Raw genomic sequence first — 18,444 nt, forward strand, 5'->3', positions numbered from 1 at the left:
TCCATTAGGCTTTCTGGTTTCTCTAATTTCTTTATGATGTCTGAGGCCCAGCGAGGAAGCAATTTATTACTGAGATTCCTCCCCTAATGAACATTAGATTTCTTAGCCCCTGGCTGGCGAAAACATCCATGCTAAACAATAAATCAATGTCTCCATATCCTTTCACATAGTGTGCATGATCCACCCTGTGGAGTAAGCATAGCTAGGAGTCAATCAATCCTCATTATTAGAAGCTTCTGTATTTGCAAATTTTCCTACTCATTAAAATATCTCTGTATCTCTAAAATCAACACTGGCAATACTTTTATGGTCATTTGTAGACATACAGAGTGGCAAAATACTGGAGTGTTATAATGTACACATTCCTGGCTGAGGTAGAAAACTCTGCCGCCTTATTTCAGCTCTCAGATGATGAACAAGTGTTCTTTGTATGGTATATTTAGTTCTAGGTTTCCCCCATCTTTGTGCATTTTGTTGGTGATTTTGCTGTTTAAAATGACCTCCAAGTGTAGTGGTAAGGTGCTATCTAGGGTCCTAACCACAAGATGACTGTGTTATGCCTACAGAGAAAATGTGTATTAGATAAGCTCTGTTCAAACCTGAGCTACTGTATGTTGGCTATAAGCCCAATGTTAATGAACCAACATCATGTATTTAACAAGGTGTCTTTAAACAGAAACATGTCAAAAACAAGGTTATGTATCAATTTGTTCAACAAAAAAGTTATGACCAGGGGATTACCAAAATTATTTCCCCTAGAAGCAATGTGTGTGTGTATGCTAATTTGGTATTTGCAGTGGTGACTTTATAGAGCAAACTACTGTGAGTTATGAGACTCTTACATAGTGCTTTGTGTCTTTTTTTTTTCAGATGAGAAAACTAAGACCCAGAGAAATTAAATTATCAATATTTTGTCCCAGGTCATCCAGTTAGGAGCAGAATGAAGACTAAAGTTGAGGTGTTTTATTATATCCAAGTCCACTGATTTTTTTTTTTTTTTGGTCTCATGCCTCCTTTCTCCAATCACATCTAGGTTATGAATAAAGAGAAAGACTTTCCTTTCTTCATTGCATGGGATGTCCATAGCATCCTCCTACCCAGCGCACTATCTTTTAAGGTATTTCTTTTAAGGTGTTTAAAGCAGAAATGGAATTTTGAAACTGAGGTAAAAATCTACTTAACAATTGAATTTTGATTGTATAGTTAATTGTTTGGGTTATGATGACTCATGAATATAAGCTATAAGGAGGGATGGAGATTAAACTGTACTGAGTGTTCCCTCTGTGGAAGGCAATTGAGAAATTTGCATATTTTATCTTATCTAATAATAAGTCAGTGTGTGTTTTAGCATATTACCTATTAACTTTTAGGAAAGATTGTGGTCTCTATAAAAAAAAAATCTCTTTTTTAAGAAATAAGCCTAACAAGTGCGGGCAAATCTCTAAAGAATACAGTTACGAGATCCAAAACTTATGTGACTCATTCCTATTAGAAGAGCTGAAAGTAAAATAAATAAAAAACAAAACAATGACAATACCAAGTTCTGGCAAGCATGTGGAACAACGGAAATCTCCACACTTTGCTACAAAAAGTGTTATAACCATTTTGGGTTTTTTTGTTGATGTTTAATTTTTGATTCAAGTGACATTGGTACATAGTCCTATGTAGGGTTCAGATGTACAGCATTATAAATCAACATGCATATGCATTATGTTCACCACTGAAAGCCTAGTTTTATCCTTCACTATTCAATTGACTTCTTTTATCTGATTTGACCAGTTCCCTTCCTGGTTCCTTTACTATCCCCACTTTGAAAACAGTTTGACATTTCTTATAAAGTTAAACGTACACTTCATATGTGACAAAGTAATCCCACCTGTAGATATTTACCCAAGGGAAATAAAAATATGTGGGCATACAAAGACCTGTAAGCAAATATTCTTAATTACCCCAGACTAGAAACAACGCAAATGTCCATTAATGGGTGAGCTAGCAAACAAGTTGTGGTAGAACCATGTAATGGAATCCTACTCAACCAATGAAAAGAGCAAACTACTACTACTGTCTATGACAGGCATGTATCACAAAAGTACTATGCTAAGTGAAAAAGGCAAAAAATGCTACAGGCTATATGCTCTATTGGAAGACATTGTAGAAAGGACAAAACTACAATAACAGAAATCAGCTGAGAGATCAGGAGTTGCAGGAGGATTGATAATGAAGGAACACAGTGGAATTTTCTGGGATGGTGAAATTTTTAAATATTTAATGTGAAATATTTAATGTCTTGATTGAAACAAATTATAAAAATTTATCAAATTAGATAAAGCAGTTGGGTAGACAATCAGGAAATGGAGACATCATTTAAAGTGTGTTTAAATTTAGAAAGAAAAACAAGTCATCTTTTTCTTCTTCAAATTAAGCTATAATTACAAAAGAACATTGACCAGCTATCTGAAAGTAATGTTAATGTAGGTCTCTCATTTAGCTTCAGGGTACTGTTGGAGGATAACATACTGCCTTAGAGGGGACTCTGAAAAGTCAAAACCTGCCTAAGATGCCTTTGAAGAGACAAAAGGTAAGATATCTGTGGATAATCTAGACAAAAGTTTTTCTGTTTGAAACGAAGCTAGTCATTTTAAATCAATGGATCTAAAGATGATTTCATAACTAGCAATATTAATAACAATCTAGGAAATTTCATAAAGATAACTGGTATAATTATGTTGTCTTGGAAAAAGAAATAAGAATACTGAGAAAGTAAAAAAAAAATATTTAAATGTTTACATTTAAATGTCAGTAAGACTTGAATGTTAGAAGTTGCTTCCTAATTTTGTTAGCCCACAACAAAATGAAACTTTTATAAACAAGATGACAAAATTGATCCTAAAAGTAATACACTCCCATTTCTAATGAGTCCAAGGAGCAAAATCACTTAGGAGTGACCCACACTGCTGCCTTGGAAGAGATAGTGCTCCCCACTTCCAAGGACAGAGGACTCAAATAGTTGATCTCTAGTCAACAGTTGTGCCTTTTCTAGCGGCACATCTGCCTGTTTGGATGATGGTTTCAGATCTGACTATTTTTTTGCCTTTCCTGACTCTTTTGTTTGCCTACAGCATCCTTTACAAATAAAGTTAGCTTCAAAAGCCTGAATGTTTTGCTTGCTTAATTAGGTGTGCTCATGGAGAGCTGATAAAAAAGTGGTAGGAAATGAGCTGTTTTTACTGCTACAACAGCACTTCCTTGGCAACTATGAGAGGACTCTCTGGGAAGGTCGAGTTCACAGTGCCTGCAATCGCCATAGAAGTGAGAGACTATAAGGAACATTGTGATTCCCTAAATAATGACACTTATTAGTTAAAAACAAACAGAAAAACAACATAAAAAACAACAAAAAACACAGGTTCTACACTGGAATTTGGTCTGTAGAGAGGGGCTAAGCAGAAAGACTCCTTGCCCCTTGTGACCTATATCATCCAAATGACCCAGATATTGACTGGCCAAATAGATGGAAATTGCTTACCCCATTTTATGTTTTGTTACATGCTTTGATAATATCATCATGTTAATAAGGGTTCATGATTTTTCTTTGTAGTCATTTTCATAACAATGATATTTTTGAAGGGAGAAAATGAGTTCAGATGACAGTGGTAAAGGCATCCATTAATATAGTACACTATGAGTAAAATCTAGTTAGTGTGTCCTTAATGTTCTGGGAGAGCCCTGGTTTACAAACATGCTCACTGTATCTTCAAACATATCTTCCTATTTATCTTGTATTTTGATTTGCAGTTAGAAAAATGTACTCACCCTCCACAGATAACATATTTGAAGAAATTCGGAACATGAAGAATTTTTTAAAATAAACACTTGTGGAAGATAAATAACACTTGTGGATAAAAAACATTTGTGGAAATGCCATAAAAATTTTGCAGAATGACAGAGAAGGCCCTATACACAGTCTGCTCAAGTAAAATAAATTCCAAGCAAAATAAACCTCCTTTTTCTCTATACCCCAATTCAACTTTATCCATTTCTTAGCCATAGCATTTGTTACACTGCATTATCCTTTTGCTAGGATATAAACTCCACTGGGACCATAACCATTTTTCTCCTTTATATCTTTCCTCCTATTATAATATTAGGTGCTTATGATTATTTTTTTCCATAAGAGATAAGAAATTTCACAAATGCCTTCTCCAGAGATATAATTACATGACTGTCAAGGCATAAACTCAGCATGATGGCAAAGCCAAAGCCAGGGTGATGAGTTTGGCCTGATCCATCTTTGTCCCAAGAGGCCCATTTGTTCCTTAGGGAAATTCAGGGTGAACTCAGCTACAGGGTGGATCTTGATTCTGGTTCTTGGGCAAAGGTCAACTCTGTCTGTCTTGGGCACAGGTCAGCTCTTATAAATGATAACAGGACCAAAACAGGCCCACGCCCTTGGCTAAAGTCAATCTTTTTTATTATTATTGTTACTATTTTAGATTTATTCATGCATCCAAGAACCGGGGTACAGGCTAGATGTGCAGGAGGGTGAGAGGACCCACCAGAGACAGAGTGGGGAACAGAACAGGCAGACTGACTGAAATACATTGCTGTGGGGAGCAGCGGGAGAGACAGGAGAGGTCTGCTGCACCATATGGGTTGCTCCCTGGCGGGGGATCGAACTCGTGCTGTAGAGGCTGTGGACAGCTTCACAGCGCGGCACTCAACCGCCTGCACCACCAGGGGAGGGCTGCTCAGGTCAATCTTAATTGGCGTTTGGAATAACGAACATGGCCATCTATCACTGCTCAGAAAACTTAGCTTCGCTAAATGACCATTTTATATTAATAGTGATCAGAGAAATTAAAATCAAGATAATAAAATTCCATTTTTTGCCATTTTCAATTAGAAAGAAATGAAAAGGTCTGACCAATGCTAGAAAGCAAGGGTCTACAGTACACATTCTCTACAGGAGTGATATTGTTCCTAAGGGAGATGAAGACTTACTTTTATTTATAATCTTTTTGCACAATCTCATGTGTCATATCCTTTTTATTCAACGATAAATATTCTGTTTTTATTTACACACATATTAACAAAAATAAACATGTTCTATGATAATTATAAAAGGATATTTGTTCACATATTTTTCTAATCACTCTTTGATTAGCATTTATACCGTTTGTGTGTGTGTGTGTGTGTGTGTGTGTGTGTGTGGTCTTGAAAGAAGTAATTGATCCAAAATTCTCCTTCAGAATTTATTTCCACTTATCTTTTGCCTGTAGGCAAGACTGTATTTCCAAAGCCATATCCAGTAAATAAGATTATCTATATTTCTCATTTCATGTTTTATTCCACCTAAATGGTTCTTCAAAATGAAAAGGAAAAAAGACAGTAAACATGTTCCATGTACTAATTACCTATTGTTGCATAATAAATTAATCCAAAGCTTAGTGACTTAAACAACAATAGCATTTCTTATTCATGCAATTGCTTTGGATCAGGATCTTAGGAACAGCTTGGCTAGGTAATTATGACTCATGAAATTGCAGTCAAGATATTGGCCAGCCTGTAGTTATCTGAAGGTTTGATTCCGGTTGAAGGATGCGTTTCCAAGCCACTCATGTGGCTAGCACATTTGTCCTAACCATGGACAATAACTCTTAGTACATCAGTACATGGAGCTCTCCACAAAACTGCTTGAATGTTCTGATGACACGGTAGCTGTCTTTCTCCAGATTAAGGGATCCAAGAGAAGGAGCAAGATATGAATTACAGCATCTTTAAGACCTAGCCTCCAAAGTCACACATCTTTACCCACTTCCATAGTTAAACAATACACAGGTCAGTCAAGAGTCAATGTGCAATGGGACGCCACAAGGGATCACCAGGAGATGAGGATTGTTGTGAGTTATCTTGGAAACTATACTTCCATATTTAAATTTTCTGCACCATTTCAAAATCAATTACATAATATAAACTATGTTTTCACAGTGTGGTTACGAAGTTTGAGATTTTTCATGGACCTTCTCAAAGACGAATCTGCATGTTTTATGCCTATGGTAGTAATCCTTATTTAATACATCTTAATTCCAACTCAGGCAAAGGTATCTGTCTACATATGTGATTCTTAACTTTTACAGGCTTTAAGTCTTCTTCAAGAATCTGAATTTAAGGACCTATACTCCTGAAAAATGTGCATACCCACAAGTGCACTGGTCTATATATAACTTCAAGGGTTTTATGGACTCTCTGAGCTAAGAAACTCTAACCTACAAGCTAGGTTATGATTTTCATCTGGCTGCCAAATATGTTATAGCTAGTACTCAACAACAGGCTGATGTCTAGTATTAGCTGGAGGTCTGGTTAATACTCTATGTACATCAAAATAACAGAGAACTTTGGCATGAAGTATCAAATTCATCTTTAGTTCTATAATTGTATTTTTCTTGACTGACCTGGTAAACTGTTAACACTTATACTGGGTTTCTTGTGTTTGGGTTATACTTAACTGATGTTTCAGGCTAATATTAGGTATTAACTTTAATATATATACACACAAACAGGACTCCCACTAATATCTCATAATGTCACACAACTTTCCAGCTCCAGTTTTAAACACTGCTCACCACCAAACAAGGTTAAGTTAATGGTGAATGCTGCCAGGGCTCCAGCTAGCTATGGGAATGACAGTTTGTTACTATAAAGGCAGACAGAAGTTCATCACAAAACTAGGGCTCTCACTAGCTCAAGTTAATTTTTTTTAACAGACATGCACCATGTACTGAAAAATTAGAAGCACAGCTTTTCCAGATTTATAGAACCATAGTAAGTTAGCTAAGTTCCTTTTCAACGCTATTCAAACGAGTGCCCCAAGGCTTGGTATTGATTAGTGTATGAAAAGATCATATATTTTTCTCCATGCAAAGTAAACTTCAGAATCATCAATAATGATTGTTTAATATACAGATTACCAGATCTATTAAATCAGAATCTGCTGTGAGGGTAGCAAAGCTAGATGCAGTGAAAGCAAAGAATTCTGCATACTTAACAGATTCACTATGTCAGTGGTTTTCAAAACGTGTTCCCAGGACCAGTAGCACCAGCAGCACCTGGACACCTGAGAGAAATATAAATTCTCTGGACCACCTGACCTCAGACCTACTGGATCAGAAACTCTGGCATGGGCCCAACATTTTGAGTTTTCATAAGCCCTCGGAGTGATTTGGGTGCTTGCTTCAGCTTGAATAGGACTACACTCACTGATTCCTTACTCCTATAGTCTGAGAATTGCCATTTCAGGGCAGTTAAACAGCTGTCTCTCAACAAAACAAAACTCATAGGTTTCTTTTCCTATTTCCATCTAATCCTCTTCCACAGCCAGGCCTTGTGGATGGATGTAGGACACAGGTCTGAAAAAGGAAGAAGGGGAGGTAGGAGAGACACTTTGGATTCAAAACAGATAAATGGGGCTACATGTTTCTCATCTTTGGAAAAAAAAAAAAGCAAGTAACATTCCTACAAAATAAGTGCCTAGAAAGCGACAATCCTAAAAGGATCTTGACTCTGCTAATGCTTATCCTTTAATGCCTTTTAAATTATTTGATAGCATAATTTATGGGTAGTTAACTTTGTGTTAACATCTGTGGTCCCTTTGTGACCTATGAACTTCTAGTCATGAAAAGGAATGTTTGAAATGGATGTTTCCAGTACACCATGATGACCTTACAAATGACATGTGAACCATAGGTTATGACGACTTTGGAAAACATTACAGTAAATACTTGTTGCCTTAGTATTCTGACATAAGTGAAAACAGATGTTTGAATTGAATGGCTGCTTAAGAACAAGTGTTATGTAACTCAATTTAGTTGAAAACTTTAGGGTGAGGCATAAAACTTAATGGTGTTCTTTGTAAATATCTGAGAAAGGCACCTGAAATTATTTGAAAAAGCACTGACATGTTAATGAAATGGGTTTTCTTGCCAAGAGTATATAGAGAAGGAATTTTGATGTGAGTACAAAATACTGTTGCTTCATTAAGTGATTCAAGGATAGTTTTTACTAGTCATTCTGGTAATTCAGTTATAATATCAATATTTATAATGTTTTATCCTGTTCCCAAAACAGGATAGTAAAAATAACCACTTGCTACAGTGAAAAACTGTTCAAAAAGTGTTTTGCAACCAGACTGTTCTATATAAGGGCAAAACCCTAAAACACAGTAATGCCAGTATGCTGATCAATCAAAACTTAGTGGTGCATCACACAAAATTTAATGGGTTTCTAGAACTTTCTTCTATTTCATATTTATTTGGTTTTGATTTGTATTACAAGGAGAATCAACACAATGATAAAGTGTGCACAGATGTGCGTAAGCATACACATGTTTCTGGAAACCTAATTTCATGTCTCTTCCATTGGTCATTGTTATGGTAGGTCATAGTCATATAGTCAACAGACTATATAAAGTTTCTATGACAGAGATGGTAGAGGGGCTTCCTGGAGCATGGATCATAACTTGAAAAAGACATGAAAGCAGAAAGAGGAAGCTTGTACAGAAAGAGTGAGAGGGAAATTTTGAAGTCATCTGTTGTGTGTAGCAAAGAAAATGGTGAGCCAGAGAAATAGAGATCAAAGAGGGAGGCTGGTGTGTTGAAATGGTATTAAAACCTGTAACTGATCCAGTTGCCAATAAAAAGATCATGTTTTGTAGGGACACTTTATACAAAAACTCGGTTTCATAGAAATGTTGGTTAGCATTAATGAAGAGAAGCATGGCTCTTGAACTTAAGATCCAACTCAGTGAGTCACCGGAAAACAGCAAGAATCTCTCTGCAAGTTGTTCACAATATCAAGCTCCAACAACTACAATGGAACAGAATTCCAGGAATAGAAAAGTAACCTTACAATGTAACACTGTAAAATCTGATTTTTATGATGCATATGTTGTTGCCATACTTTAAGAGACATAACAACCTACACCATCTTCAAACCCATATAAGTGTGAACCACGGTGTGAATATATCATGGCTGGCCAAATCTGATCTGCACAGGGCTTATCAGATGCATGTAAATATGTACCTTTTTGTAAGACCGTTGATGCCAAGATAAATGAGTGGGAAACCATATTTCAACCCAGTGGAACATTTAGCATGACATAGAAACACCCACTCCTGCCTTGAAGAAAATATAAAGTAGACATTATCGTTCAAAAGTATGACTCCTACTGTATTTAGACACATGAAGACTAAACTGTGAGGCAAGAAGGGCAAAAGTGGTTAGCAGAAGAGATCAAAGGTGGAAGCCAGGAGAAACTCCTGCAGACTTTACGGTGTTGAGAGAAGAAAGAAGGAGCAAAGGAGGGAAGAAGGAAAGAAAAGGAGGCTTAAGGGAAAGGAGGAGGAATAACAGTAAGAGAAAGGGCAGAAAAGCAGTCTTGGTAGGTAACTGATGAGACCAACCCAGTACCTGAGAATGGGCCACACACACATTAGCAGGGGTCCGGGGGAAAGACAAGCTACAGGGAACTACATCCCAAGGACATAAATTACTCTGAGCAGGACCTTCTGAAGCCTTTCAGGGAGAGCTGGATAAGGCATAAGAGTGGGATGCAGATGACAAGAATTAAGGTACATATACACAATGGAATATTACTCAGCAATCAAAAAAGATAAATTCATACAATTTGCAGCAACATTGTTGGAGCTGGAAGGGATCATTCTCAGCGAAATAAGCCAGAAAGAAAAAGTAAAATACTGGATGGTCTAACTCAAAGCAGGAATTTAGAAAACCTAAATAAGGGACCAGGACAAAGACTAATTATAATAAAGTAAAAATCAAAACCTGCAAGCAACTATAAACCAGAGACACACTATGGGGGGGGGGAAGGAGTAGGATCAAAACAAGGGAGGGGGTGGGAATTGTATGGGAACTATAACCAAGATGAAAATGCATACATTGTGCAAAAATGAAAAATGATGTAAAAAAATATATAAAATTAAATTAAATAATAAATAAATAAATAAATAAAAAGAATTAAGGTTCAGGAAGCTATGATGTGACAGTTCCTCAGCTCCCTCTTTCTTGGAGAAGAAAATCTGATGTTCAGTGTGGCCAAGACTGAACCCAGGCCCACATTTACTCCTGCACTTCACCCACTAGCCCCTATTACTATTATTCAATATTTGCCTTTCCAATTCATAATGAAACTACAGAGTATGACCAATATCATTTTCCTCTAATTCTAGTAAAAACATGAGTAATTAGGGAGTTATTTTCTGACAACAGGATCATTAGCACGTTTGGAGACGATGTGCCAGGAGAGGAAGAGAGAGGATGCTCCTCAGATCATCTGACTTCTTGTCCTAAACACTGGCTGCAGATGCATTGACTCCCTTTGGGAAAGTTAAAGGAGAGGGAAACTGTCCTGTATCCGGCAAGTCTGTAGCAGGACCAATTCCAGGGTTCTCTGCCAACATGACTTTGGCAACTGCCCAGACTCCTTCAACGACAACTCTGCCGCTCTCCAAGAAGGGAGGTCACACATGCCCACATACACGTGTGCACAGTGGACTCTCAGCGGAGCCTGGGAAAACCAGAATGTTTTCTTATCAGCTAAGAAAATGAAAAAAAAAAAAAAAACCAAAACACCAAAGGATGGCATTGAAAGAGAAAGGAAATGTGAAACTCCACTCTGCCTTCTGCTCAGAAACCAAGCACTTCTAGCAAGGGGTTGACTATCCACTCAGAGAGGCGAGACCTTTCATTTAATCAGAGATGCAATGGAATATATTTCAAAACTATCTCAACTGATAAGCCACAAATTGATAATTTGTGCTCACAAATTATCCTTAATGCAAAACAGAAAAAAGATGTACCAGCATGTATGTGACATGCAGTTAAAGGATTTTGTTTTCTTTTAGTAATGGAATCTTTTCCCCAATGCATTCTTTAATATTCACACCAATACAGATAAATATGTTATTCAAATAAAAGCAGAACCCCACTCACTACGCTTCCTTTGCTCTCCCCAATACTTTTTCCTGTAGTCTCCCTGCCCTAAGATGGAAGAGCAGCCCTTTGCAAGCATCCACCACCAGTCAGGGAAATAGACTGGACTGTTGTCTTGCCAGAGGGAGTTTGGTAGGGGTGCATGGAAAGTGAGAGCCAGACCCCAGGTGAGTGGCCAGGAAAGGTTACAGAAGATGGACGAGCCCTCCTCTCCAAAAACAACATTCTGTTTCCTCTTAGTAATTAATCTTGGGGAGCCAGTGCAGACAGAAACAAGGAAGAGCCAGTTTTATCCTATGTGGACTTCTTAGTGCTTTCACACCACCTAAGCTCTGGCCCCAAGGGCTGCCTGTGGTCTGGCCACACAGCTACTCATGCTGGGAAGGCCCTCACCTCTCAGCCATTAGCCTCCTTGCCAAGACTTGCATTTGTCTTTCAGGCTTCCCCTAGAACGCTTTATGCTCTTATCATTCTTGATCCCTTCAGTCTAGGTTGTCTTTTTGGTTGTCCTCAAAGGTCTTTGTGCTTCACCAAATTGTAAGGTGATTCTCAGTTTATTATCATTATCCCTTTCCATCCCTGGCTCCTTCATTAAGGTGGTCAGCTCCCTGAAGACAAGTGCCAAGCCATGTCCTCTCAGCCTCATATTCTGCACATACATGGAATATAATTTGTTGCTTTTACAAACTTGCATATCTTTGCCCAGAACAGGGAACTGATAATTCCTAGAAATCAAGTTTATTTATTTATTTTTTTTGCTATTTGCTGACTGTGTGACTTTGGGCAAATCACTTAGACACTCTGAGATACAATTTTGTACTGTGTAACTTAAGAGTACTAAATTACCTGCATTTCAGGGGAATTTTGAGAATTTATTTACATTTTCTATTTTAAAACTATTTGGCCTTAAGGGCCTCTCTGTTGGTGCAAGGGGTTAAGACGCAACCTATGAAGCAATCCACAGCCACTATAGCACGAGTTCGATCCCTGGCCAGGGAGCTACCCACATGGTGCAGCAGATATCTCCTGACTCACCCACTGCTCCCCTCAGCAGTGTATTTCAGTCAGTCTGCCTGTTCTGCTCCCCACTCTGTCTCTGGTGAATCCTCTCACTGCCCCTACACCTCTGGCCTGTATCCCAGCTCTTGTATGCATAAATAAATAAATCCTAAAAAAAAAACTATTTAGTCCTAAAGTACCACAAGCATAAATCTTAAAAAAAAAAAAACCCAACTATTTAGCCCTAAAGTACCACAAGCAATATGAGCTCAAAGAATGTGATCTATGATAATAATAATAAGTTATTAATACCTATCAGAGTTATTGCTATTCTTATCATCTGCCCCTAAGTTTTTGGTTCTTGGAGTCAGATTTTCTTCCCTGCCAGGTAAGAATCTGAGGAAGAACCAGCTGTCTTTTTTCTCTATGTAAGCCAAGAATTACACCCAAGAGCCTCATGCCCTTAGGCCATCTAATTACACTAGTATCTTGAATGTTCCTCTGTGGTTTTCCTCACACACGTCTCAGGAGGGTTGATAAAGTTGCCTAGAAATAGTAGCCTTTGCCTTCTGGCTGATTACAATCTTCCCTACAGAGGCACTTCTACAGAGAGGCCCATCAAGCCCCTCCTATCCCATTATAAGCTTTCATTATGAGCTTTGTTGGCTCCCTTCACTACAGATTGTTCCCTGTGGTTTTGATTTTAGCCTGTATGCCAGGAAAAAAAGAAAAGTTATCTGGTGCCAAGAGTAAAGATTCTGAGAGGTAGCTCCAGCACCAGGGCTTTCATAGGTGTAAAACAATGTGGTAATTCTTCTCTAGGGCTTGTGTGTTACAGCCTAATTCTCCTCCTAAAAAACAAGTTTAAGAGGCTCTCTTTTGCAGGCTCAATGAAGTTTTTACCAAACCCCAAGGAAAATATGATTCTCAGGCCAATGTGCAGCTTTCCAAGGTAAAAAGCAATGTTTGGTCTTGTAGGTTGACAATAGTGAGGACACAGTAGAGCCCTCTGTCAACCTGGAGAGCAATGCTTGCCCACCTTTCTGACCAGGACATGCCACCTCATTTGCTATCCTCTGAGAAGTTTGTGTGATGGTTTGGACATAAGATCACATGTTATTTGGCATGCCTATTTTTAAAATATCCACTTTTCTGTGACCCAATAAACATTTACTAGATACCTTTTATATGGCAGACGCTTTACTAAAAGTTTTACATCTTTTATCTCATTTAATCTAAAAGTAAATGAGATAGTAATCATTATTATATTATATAAATTAAATTATTTGCCAAAGAACAGTCAGATTAAGAGAGAGAGAGAAGAGAGCCATTAATAATCATCTGCAACTTTAGGCTTTTAAAAAGGGAGATTGGGGCCTCCTTGGTGGCGCAAGGGGTTAAGACGCAACCTATGAAGCAATCCACAGCCTCTGCAGCACAAGTTCGATCCCCAGCTCACCAGGGAGCAATCCACATGGCACAGAAGACCTCTCCTGACTCACCTGCCACTCCCCTCAGCAGTGTACTTCAGTCATTCTTCCTGTTCCGTTCCCCACTCTGTCTCTGGTGAATCCTCTCACCCCCCCACACACCTCTGGCCTGTACCCCAGCTCTTGTATACATAAATAAATCTTAAAAAAAAAAAAAAAAGGAGATTGTTCCAATAGTCTTACTTTCTTTAACAAAGTGTGTAACCAGGTATGCAAATAGTCAGTAGACAGGTACCAAGTTACTTATTTTAGAAGTAATTAGCCCTTTAATAGCCAACTATATGTATATATAAATATAAATATATACACATACAGCTAACTATACATACATACACTGAAGCGCACATAATGGGTATGTTCTTGGGAAAATGTGATGATTAAAATGATGCTTAAGACTTTCATAAGTAACTCAAGAAAAGGGTAGCATTCACACATACACTACAGACCTTGACTGCTGGGATTTGGGCTAGGAATATCTGTTCACAGTTCAGGAAAAGGGGTTGAACAGGATTTCAAGTGAGAAGTCCAGAATCCAGTCCTGGTTCTGCAATAAATGTGGGTGAGTTACTAAACCTCCCTGCCTTTGGGTTTCTCAATTTGTAAAATAAGTGGTTAAGTTAGATCAGTGGTTCCCAAATATTGACCTGTGATGTTTTCATCAGTCTGTGATCAAATGAGAAAATAAAAACAGTGAAACTATCTATGTAAACTCACTTTATAAAATGTTAAAATCTAAGCTGTTAAAGTGGCTAGAATTTATAAACAATGGGAATTTTCTTCTCCCTTTGAACATCCTCACATGGTAAATTCAAGCATGCCCTTACAATGGAACCCTGATATGAAGAAAGAGATATCTGGTCCATAAATACAAAGATCTGGGAACCACTTAACTAATATCCATTCCAGAGTTCCAAATTCTATCCTCTTTTATTTTCCACTTGGTGAACTCTTCATTTTATTTTATTTTTAAATTTATTTTCCCTTTAGCTAATATTAGGACACCTCCATCAGGCCACCTTAGTGCACCCACCATCAAATCACCCATTGTCCACCTTCCCAGTCCATTGTGATTCCCTCCCCCTGTGCTTGCCCCTCACTTCTCACCCCTCCCCATCTTGGTGCTTCAGGTCTTCAGTCAGCGGTCAAGGGTTAGTTTTTAAGTTTGTTTTTATGTGCCTTTTTTAAAGATTTATTTATTTATACAAGAACTGGGGTACAGGTCAGAGGAGCGGGAGGGTGAGAGACTTCACCAGAGAGAGCAGGGAGCAGAACAGGCAGACGGACCAAAGACACTGCTGAGGGGAACAGCAGATGACAAGGCAGGAGAGGTCTGCCGCACCATGTGGGTTTCTCCCTGGCTGGCCGAATCCAGTCAGCGCTGCAGAGGCTGCGGACAGCTTCCCAGCACAGCGCTCAACCCGCTGCCCCACTGGGAAGGCCCTAAGTTTGTTTTTATGTGCCTCTTAGTTATTCTATAAATTTCTTCATTTTATCAATTATAAAATAAAAATTATTTTACTTTATTTTCTTACATCATTGTTCATTTTTGGTTTCTCCCCTCAGGTGTGGCCCCATAGCTCCCCCCACCACCACCACAGTACCCATGATCCCTCACCACAATTCCTTTTAATGACAAATGCTATTTAACTCTAATGTAGGAGGAAAGAAGAAAAGGAAAACTTCATTTATTCCTTCTTATTTAGCTCAGCAACTCCCCAAATGTGTTCTATGAAAGACAAGCCCTTAGCAACGTAGTCCACTAGGAAAATGTTCCTTAGTCAAATAAGCGTGGGAAACCAGAGGTTTAAAAAGTTGGACAGATTTCTTCATTGAGAAACTTTCAGAACCTGAAAAATTCTAAGGTCTGCTGTGACACTCCCCAAATAGGCAAAACATGAAGTTCCCCAAATTATTGATGGGGAGCAGATGTTTGCCCCAACTCCCTTTTGAGGATAGTATATGTATTTCTGGAATATATTTTAAGAAAAGCAACTTCAGCTAAAAGGAGTTGCTCAATAGTTACCACAATAAGGAATAAAAAGCATTAGAGACAAGAGGAATTACCATTTATTTTGATGAAATAATTATTTTAATTTGATATTTTCCCAACAACCAAAACTATGGATATTTGTTAAAATTATAAAAAAAAAACCCTAGATCCAAACACTTTACAAGAAAGTATAATGAACTAGAGAAATATTTTGTGACCACTATTGACAACTTGTTTTTGTTTTTACCAGAACAAGGGAAAATTGTGTCAAGAGATTTATATCCAGTGCTGCAACATGATAATTAAAATGGTTAGAATTTATAGAAGTTTGCAGTAAGAAAATTATGGCTATCATCCTTGCATAGTGAATACAGGTAAAACATAACCATCTAAAGGCATTATTTCTCAGAAGGCCTGAGAAAACCCCCAGACTTCTCTCGAATGATGTGTCCATATTTCAGCAGCAGGCAGCAGGAACAATTGATTCTGAATATTTGTGGCTTGTGATTTATTGAAGTAATTGTACTGTGATCACGAAGAAAATTCTTGATAGAAGAAAAAGATCTAAGAGTGTGTGCTAATTTTTAGTTTTCTCCGCATAATTATCTGATCAGAGTTGATAAGGCTTCTTTAGCCCTTTTTATTGCTTTTTTATATCTGTGAAACATCAACAAGTCAGACTCTTCAGCCTTCACACTTTGGGTTCAAGTTTCACTCAACACACAGAGGAGAGAACATTTTTCACTTGGTACAAGATGACCCTGCAGCAAATCCTCCCAAGAGAGAACTAGGAAGGCTCTTTGGGGTATTCTGACACCCCAACCTTTCTTCCTGACTGTGCACACCCAGTTTCTGACAAGTCCATTACCGCCAACATTTTTTGGCATAACTATATGGTAAGTCCCAGCCCATTTTTTAATAATCCTGCTGACTACAGCAGTCCGCAACTATAAAAAACCTTTATAGACCTGGAGTTGGCTTGGAAAATGTCTCTGCAAAGGAACAGAAAAGCTCATACCACATATGTGTTCAAGGAGAGAGAAGTAAATTCTTGTTTTTGTGCTGATGGGGTCAAGAGATTATGTGGAGGATCTAAATTTAGAAATTTTAATTTTCTTCTAAAGACATTTGTAAACCAAATACCAACACTAAAATGAAAGCAGTTTAGCCAGGAAAAGGGGGAGTGACCAGTCCAGTAGATTAAACCTTCTCCCAAACTCCACTGGAGAGACGTGTCTACGAACTAGCACATGACCCTACTTTGGTGTCGCTGCCAAAAATCCCTCAACCTCCAAGTTGAAAGGTATGTGTGAGGTTTACACCAAAGGCTCCAGGTTTCAGAATTAGCTCCTTCACACCCTTAAACTAGTACTCATTTAGGCTTGGGGAAAGTGGATTAAAAAGACCAAAATCTCTTTTTAACAGATAATACCCATTTGATTCAATAAACAAATGATTCAATAAACAAATAACAGTTTAAAGCTATGCCATTCAAATTACTGTGAACGTCTGCTAAACCCAGTAAGAAGTAGGTTTTCACTTTTGCAATTAAGAGCTCCAAGTGCAATGTAAATAACAGAAGGGAAAAAAAGTACAAGTTTAAGCAACTCTTTCACACATTTGAACTTTGACTCTGCAACATATCTCTATTCCCCCACATGGTAAAAACAGATCATATATTATATCAACATTTAAAAACTATCTCTTAAAAATTATTTAAAAAAAAACACAAAACATCAGAGCTACTTGCCTTTTGGCAATTTCTGTGCATTTCCCAGGGCTAGTGCAATACTTCCACAGAGAAGTAGACACCCCAAGCTGGAGAGCATGTTGCATTTGCCACCTCGCCCAGGGAGTGATGCTCGTGGATGTCCCGCAACCCTGGAGCTGCATTTAAGTGGACTGTCTCCCAGTGACAGAGGCGGGCGGCTGCACTTAGCTGTGCCGTGGGCTTACTCACAGGGGGTGGAGACAAAATGACATCACACCCTTTCCCACACATACCGTAAAAAAAGGCACACAGTAAAAACATATCATCACATTTCCCTCTGCTAAGCTGTAACTGTCTACTCTTCCCTTTGTGACATAAAAATTAAATTATGGTCAATCTGTTTCTGTGAAAGAAAAAGTATTTAGGCAATTTTGAAACACTGGATGAGACTATTTCTAAAAATCCAGAAAAGATATACTTCAAACCACTGAAATATTAAAAATATAAAGTAAAATTGTATTAGAAAGGAAACTGTTTTTAATTATCTAGTAATTGAATCCAATTCTTTTAAATGGGAGTAAACTCATAAAAATACATTTTGAACCATTCTGTAGTTCCACTATTAGAGGAAACTTTTATGAGTGTGTGTACACACACACACACATACACACACCATACCAGTCAGTCGTCCATACATATGAATGTAAGATATAGACAAATCATCACTAATGAAACCCCAGCTCTGGGGCAGCCTATAATAGTCTCTTTACCTACTTTACTGCATTTTAATCTTCACAATAGCTATACAGGAGATATACCATTATCCCAATTTTATCAGGGAGAAAAACTGAGACTCAGAATAAGTTTCCTGAACAAATCCACGTATTCTAAGGGTTAATAATTTAGGTGAGTATTGGAGCAGAAGTGACTAGGGTTTCAATTTGGATACCCTGCGCCCTTGAAAAAAATTCTCCATCAAAATTTCATCAAAATTGATTACATTTAAATACATGTTTCATACTAGGCACTGATCTGATCTATCATTTCTCAAAATAACCTAGGAGGCAGGCATGATTATCGCCCCCATTTACATTCCACAGGGCTTAAGTGAAAGTCCCTAGGTCAAAATGCTAGTAAGCAGCAGAGTTGGCATTTGAACCAGGCAATTGAACTCCAGAGCCTCCATTCTTACCTTAAATACTAAAATGAAGATGATAGTACCAATTTCACACATTTGCTAAATATAT

The 18,444-nt window shown here is 37.9% G+C and overlaps 1 protein-coding gene across 1 annotated transcript in view; it reads right to left on the reverse strand.

The window, feature by feature from the left end:
* ABI3BP (ABI family member 3 binding protein) overlaps positions 1–17,315 on the reverse strand; it is a gene marked incomplete at both ends in the record, with an annotated part of 205,924 nt that extends 188,609 nt beyond the window's left edge. The window contains 1 exon segment of the mRNA XM_084232643.1: positions 17,237–17,315. Within this exon segment, the coding sequence (XP_084088769.1) occupies positions 17,237–17,315 (79 nt within the window).
* Positions 17,316–18,444: the final 1,129 nt, after the last annotated feature.

This window comes from Talpa europaea, assembly GCF_964194135.1.
Source record: "Talpa europaea genome assembly, chromosome: 4".
Lineage (NCBI taxonomy): Eukaryota > Metazoa > Chordata > Mammalia > Eulipotyphla > Talpidae > Talpa > Talpa europaea.